The following is a 15,278-nucleotide window of genomic DNA, read 5'->3' on the forward strand; positions in this document are numbered from 1 at the left end:
ATCCCATCCCACCCCCATCCCCATCCCCATCCCATCCCATCCCATCCCATCCCATCCCACCCCCATCCCATCCCATCCCATCCCATCCCATCCCATCCCATCCCATCCCATCCCATCCCATCCCATCCCATCCCCACAGGCTGCAGCATAGCCCTGCCCAGGCACTTGGCCTTTAAATTATTCCCACAGGGGCCAACTGAAAATAATAAAAGAATTGTTTCTTTTCCTGATGGAATTTATTTTAATCTGTATAGAACTTGTCATTTTGGGCTAATTCCTTTCTTATTTTATTTCTTCCTTAACAGTATTTTTTTTACATTAGCTATTGTTCTTGTGAAGAAATCCTGTTAATATGAGTGTGTAGTGAAGGACCAAAATGGTGCTGCTGAGGTTGGATGCTGGGTGAGCAGGGAGCAGGAAGATTTTGTCCATGTGCCAAATGAGCCCAGTCAGTGCTGCCAGTGGTGCTGCTCCTCTCCAGACAATCATCCCTCAGCTCCCCTTTGCCTTGCCAGGCTCCCTCCTGGGCCATTAGAGGAAGGTTCCAGTGGTTGGGAGCAGCACAGGAGGAGGAGGAGGCCAGTGGAGATGCTCTGCCCTGATGGCCTTGCTCCAGGAGAACATAGGAACAGCCTTGAACTTGGGGATGGATCCATCCTGTCCCATTCCAGCTGCAGCTCCAGGACTCCTGGCAGCTGCTCAGAGCAAGCCCTGAACCTGTATTTTTATATAATGTTCTTTTCCTGTTCATACTTCTTAATCCAGTTTGTTTGCTTCCTCTTTTCTTGTACTGTCTCCCTTTTTGGATCTTTAATTTAGCACAGATGAAAAAATGTTACTTTCTCCACAGTTAAAAGAAATAAACAGAAAGCCTGGCTGAGTTTCTCCTTATCTTGTCTCTCTCAGTCAAATGCACCTGACAGCTGCTCCAGGTGACAGCAGGCTGGCAGGGGCCCTGGAGGGTGTGTCATGAGGTGTACATATTGTCAGAACATGCAATGCCACCAGCAGAATGAAGCTTCATTTTATGGCTCATGGTTGGGACAACCTTGGAGCTCTCATGCTCAGGGACACTCAGCACTAACAGAGCACACACGGTTCATTGGTATCCAAGAATTTATTGTTACCTTAATTTAGAGTTGGACAGATTGATCAGAACAGTGAATGTGAAGTTTGGCACCCCAAAATTGTAGCTGCCGTGTGCCCTGCACGGGGTGTGAGGGGCTGAGCCCTGGGCAGAGCCCCCTCCCCAGCTGGGAGGAGGGAAAGGCAGGTGGGAGCTGCAGCACTGCTCCTCATCCTGCCCCTGCTTCACCCCCTGCCTGGAGCATATCCCAGTCCTGGCCCCAGAGCTGACTCCATGGGAACAACTCTGGCTTTAAGTATTTTATCAAGTGGCCAAAAGGTGTCTGGCATCACCTCACCTGTGCAGGGCATGGCTCTGCCCAAAGGGCCCAAGAGTTACTGTGGTGGGGGGGGGGAGAGACAGAAAAAGAGAAACAGCAGCAAAAACTGGGTTGAGGAATAAGCCAAGCACATGGATTTAAGCTCCAAACAAAGCCTGACTGGGGTGTGCTCTCCCCACACCAGGTGTGCAGCAGGTGCTGGCCCAGCTGCCAGCAGGGACGGAGACGGTGGCACAGGCACTTCAGAGCCCAGAACAGCTCCAGCTTTCCAACCTGAGCCAAGCCCTTGGCTGCTCCCAGAGCCTGTTCCGGGTCACCAGTGCCAGCCCTGCCAGGAGTGCCTGGTGCCAGCTCTCACAGCGGAGCTGCTGTGTCACAAACCCATCCTGGCTGATGAGATCTGCCACCTGGCACAAGCACAGTTCAAGAAGAAAGGCTCTGCTGCTGCCTCCTCTCCGTGGGCTCAGTCTGCAGAGGTCTGGGGCTCCCTGAGGCAGAGGGTCCCCTCTGGGCTGTCCCTACACGTCAGTCTCGATGCGCAGCCGCTCCATGCGCCGCACGTTGCCCTCGGCGGCCACGCGGCTGGTGATGGGCCTGGCACAGGCCTGGGGGAACCAGCCCTGCTCCCCATCCCGCAAACGCTCCCCCCAGCACCAGCCTAGGAGGGAACAGAGCTGCTGACAGGGCCAGGAAGGGCTGTGGATCCTGGGGGAACCAGCCCTGCTCCCTGTCCCACAGCTGATCCCCCCAGCACCAGCCTAGGGAGAACAGAGCTGCTGACAGGGCCAGGAAGGGCTGCAGGTCCTGGGGGAACCAGCCCCATTCCCCATCCCACAGCTGATCCCCCCTGCACCAGCCTAGGGAGAACAGAGCAGGTGATGGCCAGGAAGGACCCTTGGCAGTGCCACCTCCCTCAGCCCCCCAGGAGCCCACTGTCACCTGCTGAGACACAGCACCAGGTAGTGCCACAGGTCTCACCAGCAGCCTGGGAGCTTCTGCAATTGCTAAAACCCAGTCCCCAGGATCACTGAAGGCTCCCCCTGCCCCAGCTCTGCTGAGGTCAGAGCCTGCCCCACACCCAGCCCCACGCTCCCTGGCACTCACCATCCTCTTCCCCCAGCACCAGGACAACATCTGCCTGCTGCAGGGACAGCTCATCCGCCTCCTTGGCCAGGTAGGCACGGGTGATCTCCACCTGGCTCAGGTCTGCAGGACAGGGGACAGCAGGGACAGTGAGCAGGCACAGCCCCCTGCTCAGCCGTGTCCCCCCAGCTGCCCAGCCAGTGCTCCACAGCACAGCACGCTCCATTCCCTCCTGTCCCTGCCCCTTATCCCTCCAAGCTTGTCAAACCTCCTCTAACAACAGCTGAAGGCATTCCTGGAATTCCACTGTGTCTCCCGGGAAATGTATTTAAGGTCAATTGTGACTGATAACTTCATGGGAGGCAACTCCCAAGGAGCAAGGCGTGGGGTTTTCCTCTCCACTGGCAGGAGTGGAGGAGAACCAGGCAGGAACCTGGGCCTGCAAATGCTCTGGTGTGACAGGGAATCCCAGCAGAGCCAGGCTGCCCTCTGGCACACGGTACCTCCTTTGGGAGTGGTGTCAGGCTTTTCCTTCTCCCTGTGCATCAGAGCTGCAATCCACCGAGCCCGGTCACTCCTGCCAGAGGGAAACACAAAGAGAGCCTTAGCACAGCACCCCTGTGGCCAGCAGCAGCTGGGACATTCCCAGCAGGATGAATGCTTTCCAGGGCAGTCAGATTGATCAGACTGTTCAGTGTAAGGACACTTCCCAAGTGGCACACATGGCCCAGCTGCTTTGCTTTGCTTGGACAGGGGAAGCTGATATGGGAATTACATGGGAGATACAAGAGAGAGGAAGGAACAGAGCCTGGGAGAAGGCTGTGCACATCCCCATTTCCAGAAGAAGTGTGGGGGTAAAGGGAGATCTGCAGAAGCCTCAGAGGATTCCCAGCTCATCCCATGGGGCAGAGCAAAATCCCAGCGTGGCACTCACAGCGTCTCTGCTGACAGCACCACCTCCTCCCGCCGGCCCTCGCTGTCCTTCTCCAGCACCACTCGCAGCAGGTGCCCCCCAGCCTTGCCAGGAGGAGGGGAGGGTGGGTCTGAGCTCTCCACCTTCTCCACGGTGACCTGGTCCAGCGTGGCGTAGTTCATGACCGTGTAGCTCTCCTCGCTGCGGCACAGACGGGATCAGCGCCTCAGCTGTGGGGTCTGGGCCACTTCCCAGCTCCCAGCCTGGCACAGGAGGCTCAGCAGGCATTGCCAGAGCAGTCTGGAGCTGATGCTCAGGGTGGGACATGGCTCTGGGGACTTGCTGGCCACCCACCCACCAAGGCAAAGCCACCGGTGGGACTCTTCTGGCTGACAAGGGACAGCTCACAAAGGTGGAAACAGGGAAATCTCACAGATTTCTCTGCTGTTGCGTTGTGATTTCAGGGTTTACCTTAGAACCTCGGGTCCCTCCCCTGGTAATTCCCTGCCAGGTGTGTCAGTCACCTCTCCTTTCCCCTCCCTGACCCCTGCTGAATACTGTCTGTCAGTCCTGGAATTCCAGAAGGGCAGATTCAAAAGATGCCCTCTACCCCTGGGGGGCATTGGGCCATCCAGGTGTCCTTTGTCCCTTGAGATCTCCTCTACTGTACCTGGTTGGTGGCTTCCTACCCCTTCCCTCCCCCTCTCCCCGGGGTTAAAAGGAGCAGCACCCTCACAGTCAGGGAGTTCTGTTGGAGCTGGTGCTGGATTCAGGGGTCTGTGGGCCAGAATAAAGCTCTGGATCCAAACCCTCCATCAGAACCGACTCCTTTCCTTCACCATCGCCTTAAAGCTTCTCCAGCAGAGGTAACCCTGAGGAGCAGACCCTGTTATGGGGGTAAAGCTCCATCCCACCACCACCAGAGCTCCTGCATGCCTGGACTTGTCTCCAAGCACCCAGCTGCAGCACCCAGCCAGCCAAAAGTGTCTCTGGGGTGAAACACCACAGTGCTGCTGTTTGGTTCAGCACCAAGGGCCAGACAAGCTCAGGCACGTCCCGTCCGGCTAGATTGGTAATTATTCCAATACTCTGCTGGGGAAATTGGAGTTTAATCCCCCTAGCTGTTCTTCAGGGAAAGGCAGGGCCCTCACCTCTTCTTCTTGGTGATGATCAGGACGTCGTTGAAGAGGAAGAGGTGGCAGAGGCGGCCGGCGCCGCGGCGGAATTTGCCGGCCTCCTCCGAGAGCAGCAGGTGCAGCTCCCCCCGCTTCAGCAGCCACCGGGACACCGAGATCAGCGGGAAAGGCTGGAACAGCACCAGAAAAGGCTCAGCCCCTGCCCTCCTCACCAGCAGCAGGCAAAAGTGGTGAATCAAGGCAGGAAGTGAACCTGCAGTTGCCCCAGGGTCAGTTGGGATGGACACACCAGATTTGTTTAAGGGTCTTTTAAAAAGGATTTTCCAGGGGGCAGTGAAAGGCAGAGCAGCCGTGCACCCCATCCCAGCACACCCAGAGATGCAGCCCCTGGACCCCAACAGTGGGTGACGCTGTCATGGCTTTACTGCACTCTTTAGAAACTGCCTGCATCCATCAGTCACAGAACCACAGAATCCCAGAATGATGAGGTTGGAAGAGACCTCTAAGATCATTGAGTCCAACCTGTGTCCTAACTCCTCAACCAGACCGTAGCACCAAGTGCCATTTCCAGTCTTTTTTTAAACACATCCAGAGATGGTGATTCTACCACCTCCCTGGGAAGAGCATTCCAGTACTTTATTATTCTTTTGGTGAAAAATTTCTTCCTAATATCCAACCTATACCTTCCCTGACGTAGCTTGAGACTGTGTCCTCTGGTTCTGTCAGTTGCTGCCTGGTGGAAGACCACTCCAGGCTTCCCAGAAGGATTCCCAGCACGGGTCTGACCTGCCTAAACAGGCCCCAGAAGACTTCTCACCACCAGACCTCACCTTCTTCTTCCCAAATTCCAGCTGTTTCTGCAAGGTGTACATCTGCTCTGTCCTTTCCATAGCCCGAGCTCCCTCATTGCAGCTCTTGACCAGCTGGGAAGAGAAAAACATCCCAAGGGAAATGCAGAAGGGTCAGACACTGAGCCCATCCATCTCCCACACCTCCCCCAGCATTAGGGACTGTCCTGCTGCCCTGAGCAGGAGAGACAGACAGACAATTCCTGGCACAGGCTTCATGCCAGGTTGGGAAAAGGCAGTGGGATGCTGTCCTGCAGAGAGAGATGCTCTTCTGCACGTGGGCTCTGCCTGGAGAAGGACTCAAGTGAACCTGCACCAGAACTGAGGAGCAACAGGAGGAAGAATTAATCATCTGATAAGAGCTCAAGGCAGGAGGATGGACAATCACAGAGAGGAGAGGACTCTGCTCGGATGTGAGAGCAGGACAACTGGGAGCAGCAGGAATGTGCTGCCAAGAGCTGCTCCTCGGGGAGATGAAAGGAAGAGTCACCACTGGCACGGTGGTGGCCGCAGGCTCTGTGGCCCTTTGGCCTGTGTGACTGAGCAGTGGATGGGAAAACACAGGGAGATGAAATCCAGGAGCACAGACAGGGCACAGCTCGTGACTACTGCACTCCACACTTCCCTCTCTGCTTCATTCACTGCCCTTTGCCCAAATCCCCAAAAACCATGGTGAGAACTGCCTCAGGAAGGACAAAGATGGGCCAAAGAGGCAAGAAGAAAAGAGGACAAGAAAAAGGAACAAACCAAGATCAGGTGACAAAGTTGAGAAGGAAGAAGATGTGTTCATCCGGCAGCTGTTTGGAGCAGAGGAGCCTCGAGTGAACTGATGCTGGGAGGGAAATGAGAGGCCAGAATGGCAGCTTTGGATCAGTGCTCCAGAGGGCTGAGCTGGCAGGAGGAGAGGTGGAGGGCTGGCAGCTGGGCCTCACCTTGCTGATGGCCTTCACAGCGCGGGTGGCAGCTCCGTACGCTGCGGTGCGCGCGTTTGTTTTTTGCTGGACGGTCTGGAATTCCAAGATAAGAAGCTTTAGTGACATTGCACGCCAGAGAAGGGAGCATCAGCTGCTTCCCAGGGATTTCAGGATGCCACACGTTGATTGAGCTGTCCCCAATGGTCACAGGAAGGTCTAACAGTGCTGGGAGCTGTGAACCTGGGGGTTTCATGGCTGATATGTGCCTGGCCACCCCCCGGCCCTCAGCCCTGCAACCCCCACAGACTGGGAGCAGTCACTGGAAATCCCACATCCAGCAGCTTGGCATTTAGAGCAGATTTCCACGAAGAATGCAAGACCTGCTTTCCACTCCTGGGCTGCCTGACCAGGACACTTGTGCCACCCCAGCCTGAGACCCAGATATGGCACAGAAGAAGCTCAGGTTGCTCAGGTGAGTGGCACCAAGACATGAAGTGTTATTCACAGAGCTTTAATCTGCACATCTGACAGCCCCCAGAGGAGCAGATTGCTCTGGATATAAATCACAGAACATGCTGAGTTGGGAGGGAGCCATTAAGATCAACTCCTGGCCCTGCACAGGACACCCCAAGAATCCCACCATGTGCCTGAGAGTTTTCCAAATGCTTCTCCTGAATACAGGATCACCCAGGGCCCAGCTCTAGCGCACTGAAGTCCAAGTAGAGGCTGTCCCAGGCTCAGCAAACAAAGGGAATAGCAGAGTCACCTCTTCAGAGGTGCCAAGCAGTGCCACTGTGTGACTACTTACATCTAAGAGCAGAGGAAGCCGTGTTACCCTCTGCATGGGCAGAATGAGAAATGAGATCATTGGCAGGCCTCCACACTCTGGTTTCCTTTCAATTTGTTTCAGGGTCTCTTTAAATAAGGGGTTTGTGGTTCTGGAACAGGATAAGAAAGCTCCATTAACTCTGTTCTTCTGCTGTCAGGATTTTCCAGCAGCTCTCCACACACTGGAAATACAGAGCAGTGATGGCACTGCCTGGGGTGCTCTGCCAGGCTTGGAGTACCCAGCTGGGCAGAAACAGAACTGCTCCCACAGCAGGTGGTGGAAAAGCACCCAGAGAGAGATGGTGAGCCCACCAAAAGGTGGGTAAAGCCACAGATGTACCAACAACAGACTCAGACCTGGCCTGGAGATGAAGAAGGCCCATCCATGTCCCTACGGGCTATGGACCTCTGCAGTCCCTGGAGCCCAGAGCCCCTCAGAGGCAACTCCTTGGCCAGCCCAGGCCCTGTACTCACAGCAGCTTATCCAGTGTTCTCTGCTGATAGACTTCATTGGAGCAGTAGCTGATGTAGGGGTTGAAGTGTTTCGAGGCGTGCTCCTCCACGATGTCACTGATGTCAGGGATCAGGAGGTGCTCCTGGTGTCGCTTCTCCAAGTCCTCAAAGAAGCTGAGGGGAGAATTTAAACAAGCTCACCACATGACTCACTAGGGCAGGACAAACTGAATGTTCCCAGTGCTGCTTTTCCCCAGTTTTCCCAGAGGAGATGGGGCCTGGATCTCTTCTGGCAGGGCAGCTCCAGCAGCTGAGACACCCGCGCCTTCCCCAGAGGCACATGCTTCCTCCATTCCTGCACGGGATCCCTCCTCCACCTCAGCCCTCCAGGAGTTTACTTTCTGCCCCATCAGGAAGCCTTCAACACCCCCACAGCCATTCCCAGGGCTGCTGCATCCTCCTCCTGCTGCCTTCCCACATGGACACAGCTCCCAAGGCATTTCCTCTCCACCTCCCAGTGAGTCCCTTCAACAATCCAAGGGATGGATGGTTTAGCACTACAAATAAAAAGCTCAGGGTCCCCTCCCAGGCCTGCCTGGTCCCAGCCCAGGCCCCACTTGCCTCTTGCTGACTGTCAGGATGTCCCCAATGTTGGAGAAGAGGTGGTGGTGCTCTGTCTGAGTCATGGTCTCCTTCAGCTCCTCTGACCTCATGAAGTGGCTCACCAGGATGTTCAGGCTGTGCATGTAGGAGTACTCAGAAGTGATGATCTCAAACATTGCCTGGAGAAAGTAGGGAAGATGCAACAGCATAAACTGACTGGACAAAGCTGGGAATCAATTGTTAAATCTTATTTATACTCTTTGGCACAGAGCCACTGGAAATTACTTGGCTCCATGTTGGTTCTCTGTGTCACCTCATGCATGGCCTGGCCAATACCAACAATCCCAGTGTGTTTTAGGACACTCAGTCATTAAAAAGCCACAGCGTGAAGATGTTTTCCCTTCCCATCAGCACCCAATGGAGCTGCCTGTTTCCCCACCAATTAGTGCAGGTGAGCCCTCCCAGCACTGCCCAGTCCTGGCGCAGCTGGAAGCAGCAGCACCATGAGCTGAGCCCAGCCCAGCTCCACCTGGAGCTGACCCTGCAGAGCCATGTGTGTCCCACAGCCTCTGTGCCCTGCTGAGCTCCCGGGCACACCCAGGGCTCTCTCACCTCCTGCCGCTTGCGCTCCTCGGGGGAGATCCTCTGCAGGATGCCCGACTCCAGGACCTGGGGATGAGCAGGAACCACGGTCCTTGCACGCCCTCTAGTGCGGTCTGGGGCTGTGTCAGCCACCCCACGGCCCCTCCCACCAGCACACACCAAGGGAACCCATCACCAACCATCACACACTGTGACACACCAGCACACCCCATCAGAATCCATCACAAACCATTAAACACTGTTACACACCACCACAGACCATCACAACCCATCACAAACCCTCACACACTGTAGCACACCAGCACTCACCAAAGGAACCCATCACAAACCATCACAAACCATCAGAAATCATCAGAAACCATCACACACTGCAACACACCACCACACACCGAAGGAACACATTACAAACCTCAGACACCACCCTTATTGTCCACCACCACTCACTCCTTCACCACCCCCTGCAGCATCACCTAGGCCCCCCAGCTCCCAGCAGCTGCTGCCACTCCCTGGATGAAGATTACTCTCCCCAAACACCACAGGGAAAGCCCAGCAAGGAGCACCTGCCTTCCCTCAGTGGTGGGTGAAGCCCAACCACAGCAGCACCACCTGCACCAACAGCTCTGGGCAGACCCTGTGTGTCCCAGCCAGCTCAGAACAGCCCAGTGCAAGCACTAATGATGTGGAATTATCCCCTCAGAGCTCTCAGACCCCCCAGGCTGCTGCCCCTACCTCTGGGAGCTGGCTCCAGGTCACCTGGGCCGGGCGGTAGCTCTGCACCACGATGGCAGCACCCAGAGGAGATGGCTCCTCTGGCAGGGCCTCCTCCAGCAAGTCCTCGTCTGACTCATGGCTGACAGAGTTCAGGCCTCTCTCACGGATCTCCTGATACAGCCGGGGCTCTGCGGAGGACAAGACACGAGGTCAGCACAGCACAGCAGCCTCTCCCAGCTCATGGCTTCCCTTCCCACCACAGCTGCCTTGCCCTGTTGGCCACGAGCCGCAAGTTCCGGGCCAAAAAACTCCCTGATGAGGTTGGACTTTGCACTGCACTGATTACCCAGCGGCTCCTGCTCCCAGCAGCCTCCCACAGCTCTCCCATTTTCCCTGGGAGCCATCCATCTGTGAGCAGGGCAGCAACTGGAGCGTTTTCAGCCCCAGGAGCAGGAAAGCAGGGCAGCAACGCTGCTGTTGCTTCGGGGAAGCAGAGACAAAAGCCATGGCCCCGGGCCATGGGCAGGGAGCAGCACAGTGGGGAAAGCCTGGCAGGGATTTGCTTGGCTGAGGCACAGGGGATGGGGACAGGAGCACTCACGGTCCTTGAATGAGCCACCACGCTTCTCCACCCGCTTCCGCCCGAGGGTTCTCTGCAAGGGCAAGAGGAGAGCCTGCTGTGGTTACCACACTTCTGAGGCCCTGGGAAAACTCCTTCAGGAGAAGGGGGAGTTACCTGTGCCAGTTGGCCCACACCACCCTGTTCTTTCAGCCTGCCTTTTGTGTGGGCTCTGTTTGCCTTACCCAGGTGACTCAGCTTTCACCTCCCATATAACCAGGGTCACGCTCAGAACCATTCTGTACTTGCACTGCCGCTGTCAAATCTCTCTCACACCTGGACTTTGCCTGCTCTGGAGTCTCCCTTTCCCCAGACGTGCTTCACCCATGTTTGTGTACGACTGGAGCCGCTCTCCCGTCCAGCCCCACCCTGCAAACATCCCGCAGCCGCCTGCCAAGCGTCCAGCTCCACTCCCCATGAAAACCATGTCAGCTATTCCCAGCCTCTCCAGGGAGCTGCAGCATCTGCTGGTGACACGGAGCATCCCAAGGCACCAGTCACCACACCAGGCTCAGCAAACCAGCTCCAGCACTGACTGCAGCTGAGGGCTCGGCAGCTCCTCCGTCACCACCTGGAAAGCAGGATCCCATCCCTGCCTGACAGGGGTGACAGCGGGAGCTGAACCCACCTTGCTCCTGCCAGGGCTGCGGTCGGGCAGGGTGCTGCCATCCTCAGACACGGGTTTCAGTGAGGGAGAGGCCTTGGCTGGCTCCATCTCAGCCCCCAGCCCCTTCATGGCCGCGCGGTAGGACATGTTCCTCAGGTTGCGCTTGAGGGCCCCTCCGCCATCATCCTCATCCTCCCCCTCCAGGGCCAGGATGGGGACAGCCGCCCGCTTCGGGTCAGGGCTCAGGGGCTCCCGGCTCGCCCCGAAGCTCTGGGGCCGGGAGGGGCTGTTCTTGGGCTTGGAGGAGACGGCCAAGCTTTTGGGGATGAGCTGCTGCGTCCCCACCTTCAGCGCGGCGGGGCTGTGCGTGCTGAGGACGATGCGACGGGGCTCGGCCGAGGTGGGGGAGCCCAGGGGTGACAGCGGGGTGGCACTGGGAGCTGTGGTGGGGCTGCGCTTCCCAGGGACACACGTCAGGCTGGGTGGCTCCGGCCGCACTGGGTGGCATCGGTACTCCAGGAGCAAGGTCTTGTCATCCATAGAGGTAGCAGAGGAGCCCCGAGACATGGCGGTGGCTGGGAGAGCAGCAAGCTGAGGAGGACAGACAGGCAGACACACAGGTGGCTGAACACCTCCCAGTAAGGCTGCAGGAATTTACACTGAGCCAAGGGAACCTTGGGACAGCAGAGGACACGGCCTCCACCTTCCCAGGGTGCTCCTCAGGCACGGCCTGTATGGATACACTGGGGATGCTGTCACCACCCCACTCCTTCTAGTGCCACCCATATGCCAGGGCTGGGTTGGGGGCTCCAGGACATGGTCAGGAACCAGGAGCAGCCAGTCCATGGGAGCAGCCAGTCCATGGGAGCAGCCAGGCCATGGAGCAGCCAGGCCATGGGAGCATCCAGGCCATGGGAGCAGCCAGGCCATGGAGCAGCCAGGCCATGGAGCATCCAGGCCATGGAGCATCCAGGCCATGGGAGCAGCCAGGCCATGGGAGCAGCCAGGCCATGGGAGCAGCCAGGCCATGGGAGCAGCCAGGCCATGGAGCAGCCAGGCCATGGGAGCAGCCAGGCCATGGGAGCAGCCAGGCCATGGCGCAGCCAGGCCATGGGAGCAGCCAGGCCATGGGAGCAGCCAGGCCATGGGAGCAGCCAGGCCATGGGAGCAGCCAGGCCATGGGAGCAGCCAGGCCATGGGAGCAGCCAGACCATGGGAGCAGCCAGACCATGGGAGCAGCCAGGCCATGGGAGCAGCCAGGCCATGGAGCAGCCAGGCCATGGAGCAGCCAGGACCAGGAGCAGCCAGACCATGGGAGCAGCCAGGCCATGGAGCAGCCAGGCCATGGAGCAGCCAGGCCATGGAGCAGCCAGGACCAGGAGCAGCCAGGCCATGGGAGCAGCCAGACCATGGGAGCAGCCAGACCATGGGAGCAGCCAGGCCATGGGAGCAGCCAGGCCATGGAGCAGCCAGGCCATGGGAGCATCCAGGCCATGGGAGCAGCCAGGCCATGGGAGCAGCCAGACCATGGAGCAGCCAGGCCATGGGAGCAGCCAGGTCATGGAGCAGCCAGGTCATGGGAGCAGCCAGACCATGGGAGCAGCCAGACCATGGAGCATCCAGGCCATGGAGCATCCAGGCCCTGGAGCAGGCACAGGGCAGGCTCAGACCTGAGCCAGGCAGGCCTGGAGCCTCCCCGAGCCCTGCTGCTGCCACACCTCCGTGTCCCCTAATTCCCCTTTGGGGTGCTGCCAGGCACCATGGTCGGTCTGCACCCTCCTGAACGCCACCTCCCTCAGGCTGTGGAATCTCTGTCTGTGAACCCTGTGCTCCTCCAAGCTTGTACCTGCCCCAAACCACTCTGCCCACAGAAACACCTGCTCCGCTCCCTGGGGCTTCCCAGGTGGGGTTAAGGTCACTCATCCCCTCCTGTGCCATGCACAGAACCATGCACCTCTAGAACTCTGCCCCTACAGAACAGACAGAGCATTTTATGCTCTCTGCCTATTACATAACTTCAGGAGAAATTATGGTTTAGCCATCCTCAACTGAGAACCCATTGTGTGCCAGTGCCATCTCCAAGCTGTTCCCTTTCAAAGACCAGGAAACAAACCAAGGCTGGACCGTGGTTCTCCCTGCATGAATGACTGGCAGGAGGACAGCACAGACCCATCAACAACAGCTCGTTTGACAGAGATGCTGCTCATTCCACTGTCCTCGGAAGCGGGACACATGCTCTGTGTCCAGAGGTCTGCCAAGTGTCCCTCGGACGAGCAAAGCGCCACATTCCGCTCTTAACCCCATCCTGCCTGAGGACGAAGCTTACCCTAAGCCCTGGTGGCAATAAACAAGCCAGAACCCAGAAGGTTTGGGGGCGGCAGAATGCACAGCTCTCGGTGCTGGGGTGGAGGGAGGCTCGGGGGCCACACAGGGCATCGATCACCGTGTCACTGCCCGCGGGGGCACACGGGCACAGGCACCGTAACTCGGTACCAGGGCTGCGGCGCAGGGGCAGGGCGGGATACAGCCCTGGGAAGCACCCAAACCCCTCTGCCATGGACCCAACCACCCCTCGGCACCGCTGAGACCCTCGGGGACAGCGGGGACAGAGCCGCGGGAGGACGAGCCCGGCTGCGCCCCGGAGGGACGGCACAGCCGGTCCCCGCCGTCCCCTCCCCGGAAGGCGCTCGGTAGCCGCTCGCTCGGGGCCGCCGCCCGCACGGCTGCCCGGGAGCCCCGGGGCCGGTTCCGGTGGCGGTGCCGGTCCCTCCCCGGCTCCCCGGTCCCTCCGCGGCGCCCCCGCCCCGACCCCGCCGTGCCCGCACCTACCCGCGCCCCTCGGAGCCAGCGCGGCGGCGGCGGGAGGGATGGGAGGGACCGGGAGGGATGGGAGGGACCGGGGGCGGCACCGGGGGAGGTGCCGGTCCGGCCGCCGAGGCCGTGCCGGGATGGAGGTGTGCGATGTCCCGCCCATCCCCGCTCCGAGCAGCGCTCTGCTCCCGTCCTGGGGTCGCCCCGGCTTCCCGGGGGTGAAAAATTAATTTAGCGTCTCTAGGAATAGCGTTTTGCTGCTTCTTGATGAGTGATCGTCAGGTGTGTGCGCCCCTGGAATCTCGGCATTCCCCATCCCCTAAAGCCGCCTCTGCAAGGTCGCTGAAGGCGGGGGAATTATTCGGTGTCGTTCTCCTGTCGCGTTAGCAGGTGACAAACGAGTGTGCCCCGGCTATCCTCGGGGTCTGGCCGACACACACTCGGTATTTCAGCCTTCCCTTACTACAGGCATGTCTGATGCTTTATTTGGGTCTTCAGTGGTCAAAGGTAACCTCGGGCGATCCCTCCGGATGTACAAAACATCATTTCTGCTGCTTTTGGGCGCTGCAGCTACTGGGAAAGAGGATCTGAGGGTCAGGCTGCTGACAGCTGCCCAGTAAGGCTCAACAGTGCTCTGTGTCTTTACTGGGAACAGACTTTTCCTTGACCTTCTCTTTTGCCCCCCTGTTCTGCTCCTCCCCATCCTCCAAATGGGGCCTTTTTCTCACTTGTTTTTGGTGAATCTCAAGCACTTTGTGCATGACAAAGTCCACTTGTCAGCAATATTCTTTGAAATGCTTCTGTTCTCTCCGCTCTGGGGCCTGCCTGACAATCGCCCCATTATCACAGCTTTCTTGTCCCGTGGATTTTTTATCCTTTCCCTCCGGGGCTAATAAGGAGAAAGGCTCCAGCGAGAGGAGGGCTCCTACTCAAGGCTTCAGCTCGGACTGAAACCCTCCCGATCTCCGGGGAAGGGCCATTATCCCGAATGTGGGACACCATCATTTGATCACCATGAATGACTTTTTGAAGCGAGGCCATTCATCAGTTGTGTAATGGGGTTTTTAGCTCAAAGACCCGGCTTTCAAGTAATTTCTGCTCCCAGGGTCCCCTGGAGCTGAACCATCTGACCGCTATCACTGGGCAGTTCACTCGCTCTGGCTCTGGTTGTGAAAGGAAATATGTTTGACATTTTCCATCAGCTCACCGATGCCCCATCATCCCAACACTTTCTCCCACCCTGGAATATCTCACTCCTCTCTGTGCAAGCATCCCATCCCTTCAGTGGGATGTGGTGTGCCTGCTGGGGAGGCTCTGTCCAGCTCTGGGTCCCTCACAACAAGAGAAACATTGAGAGGCTGAAACATTTCCAGAGAAGGGCACGGAGCTGGAGAAGTCCTGTGAGGAGAGGCTGAAGGAGCTGGGGGGGCTCAGCCTGGAGAAAAGGAGGTTCAGGGGGGACCTCTGGCTCTGCACAACTCCCTGACAGGATGACAACAAGAAACAGCCTCAAGTTGTGCTGGGGGAGGTTCAGGTTGGATATGAAGAAGAATTTTTTAATGGACAAGGTGCTCAGGCCTTGGCAGGGGCTGCCCAGGGAGGTTTGGAGTCCTCATCCCTGGAGGTGTCCAAGGAAGGCCTGGATGTGGCACTCAGTGCTCTGTTCTGGGTGGCAAGGTGGGGATCGGACTGAACTGGATGGTCTTGTAGATCTTTTCCAACCTTAATCATTCTGTGATTCCA

General features: G+C 57.9%; 1 protein-coding gene across 1 annotated transcript; it reads right to left on the reverse strand.

Moving 5' to 3' along the window:
- Positions 1-1,102: 1,102 nt before the first annotated feature.
- On the reverse strand, positions 1,103-13,611 carry ARHGEF16 (Rho guanine nucleotide exchange factor 16). Its single transcript, XM_059866673.1, has 15 exons — positions 13,554-13,611; positions 10,746-11,315; positions 10,100-10,151; positions 9,517-9,686; positions 8,797-8,853; positions 8,203-8,363; positions 7,603-7,755; positions 7,109-7,238; positions 6,319-6,393; positions 5,369-5,461; positions 4,554-4,708; positions 3,424-3,603; positions 2,993-3,066; positions 2,511-2,612; positions 1,103-2,064 (listed from the first exon to the last, which is right to left on the reverse strand). Exons 2-15 carry the CDS (start codon positions 11,289-11,291, stop codon positions 1,925-1,927), a joined length of 2,088 nt encoding a protein of 695 aa, XP_059722656.1. The 5' UTR covers positions 11,292-11,315; positions 13,554-13,611; the 3' UTR covers positions 1,103-1,924.
- Between the last annotated feature and the right edge of the window lie 1,667 nt (positions 13,612-15,278).

The sequence above is a fragment of the Haemorhous mexicanus genome, chromosome 23, assembly GCF_027477595.1.
Source record: "Haemorhous mexicanus isolate bHaeMex1 chromosome 23, bHaeMex1.pri, whole genome shotgun sequence".
NCBI lineage: Eukaryota > Metazoa > Chordata > Aves > Passeriformes > Fringillidae > Haemorhous > Haemorhous mexicanus.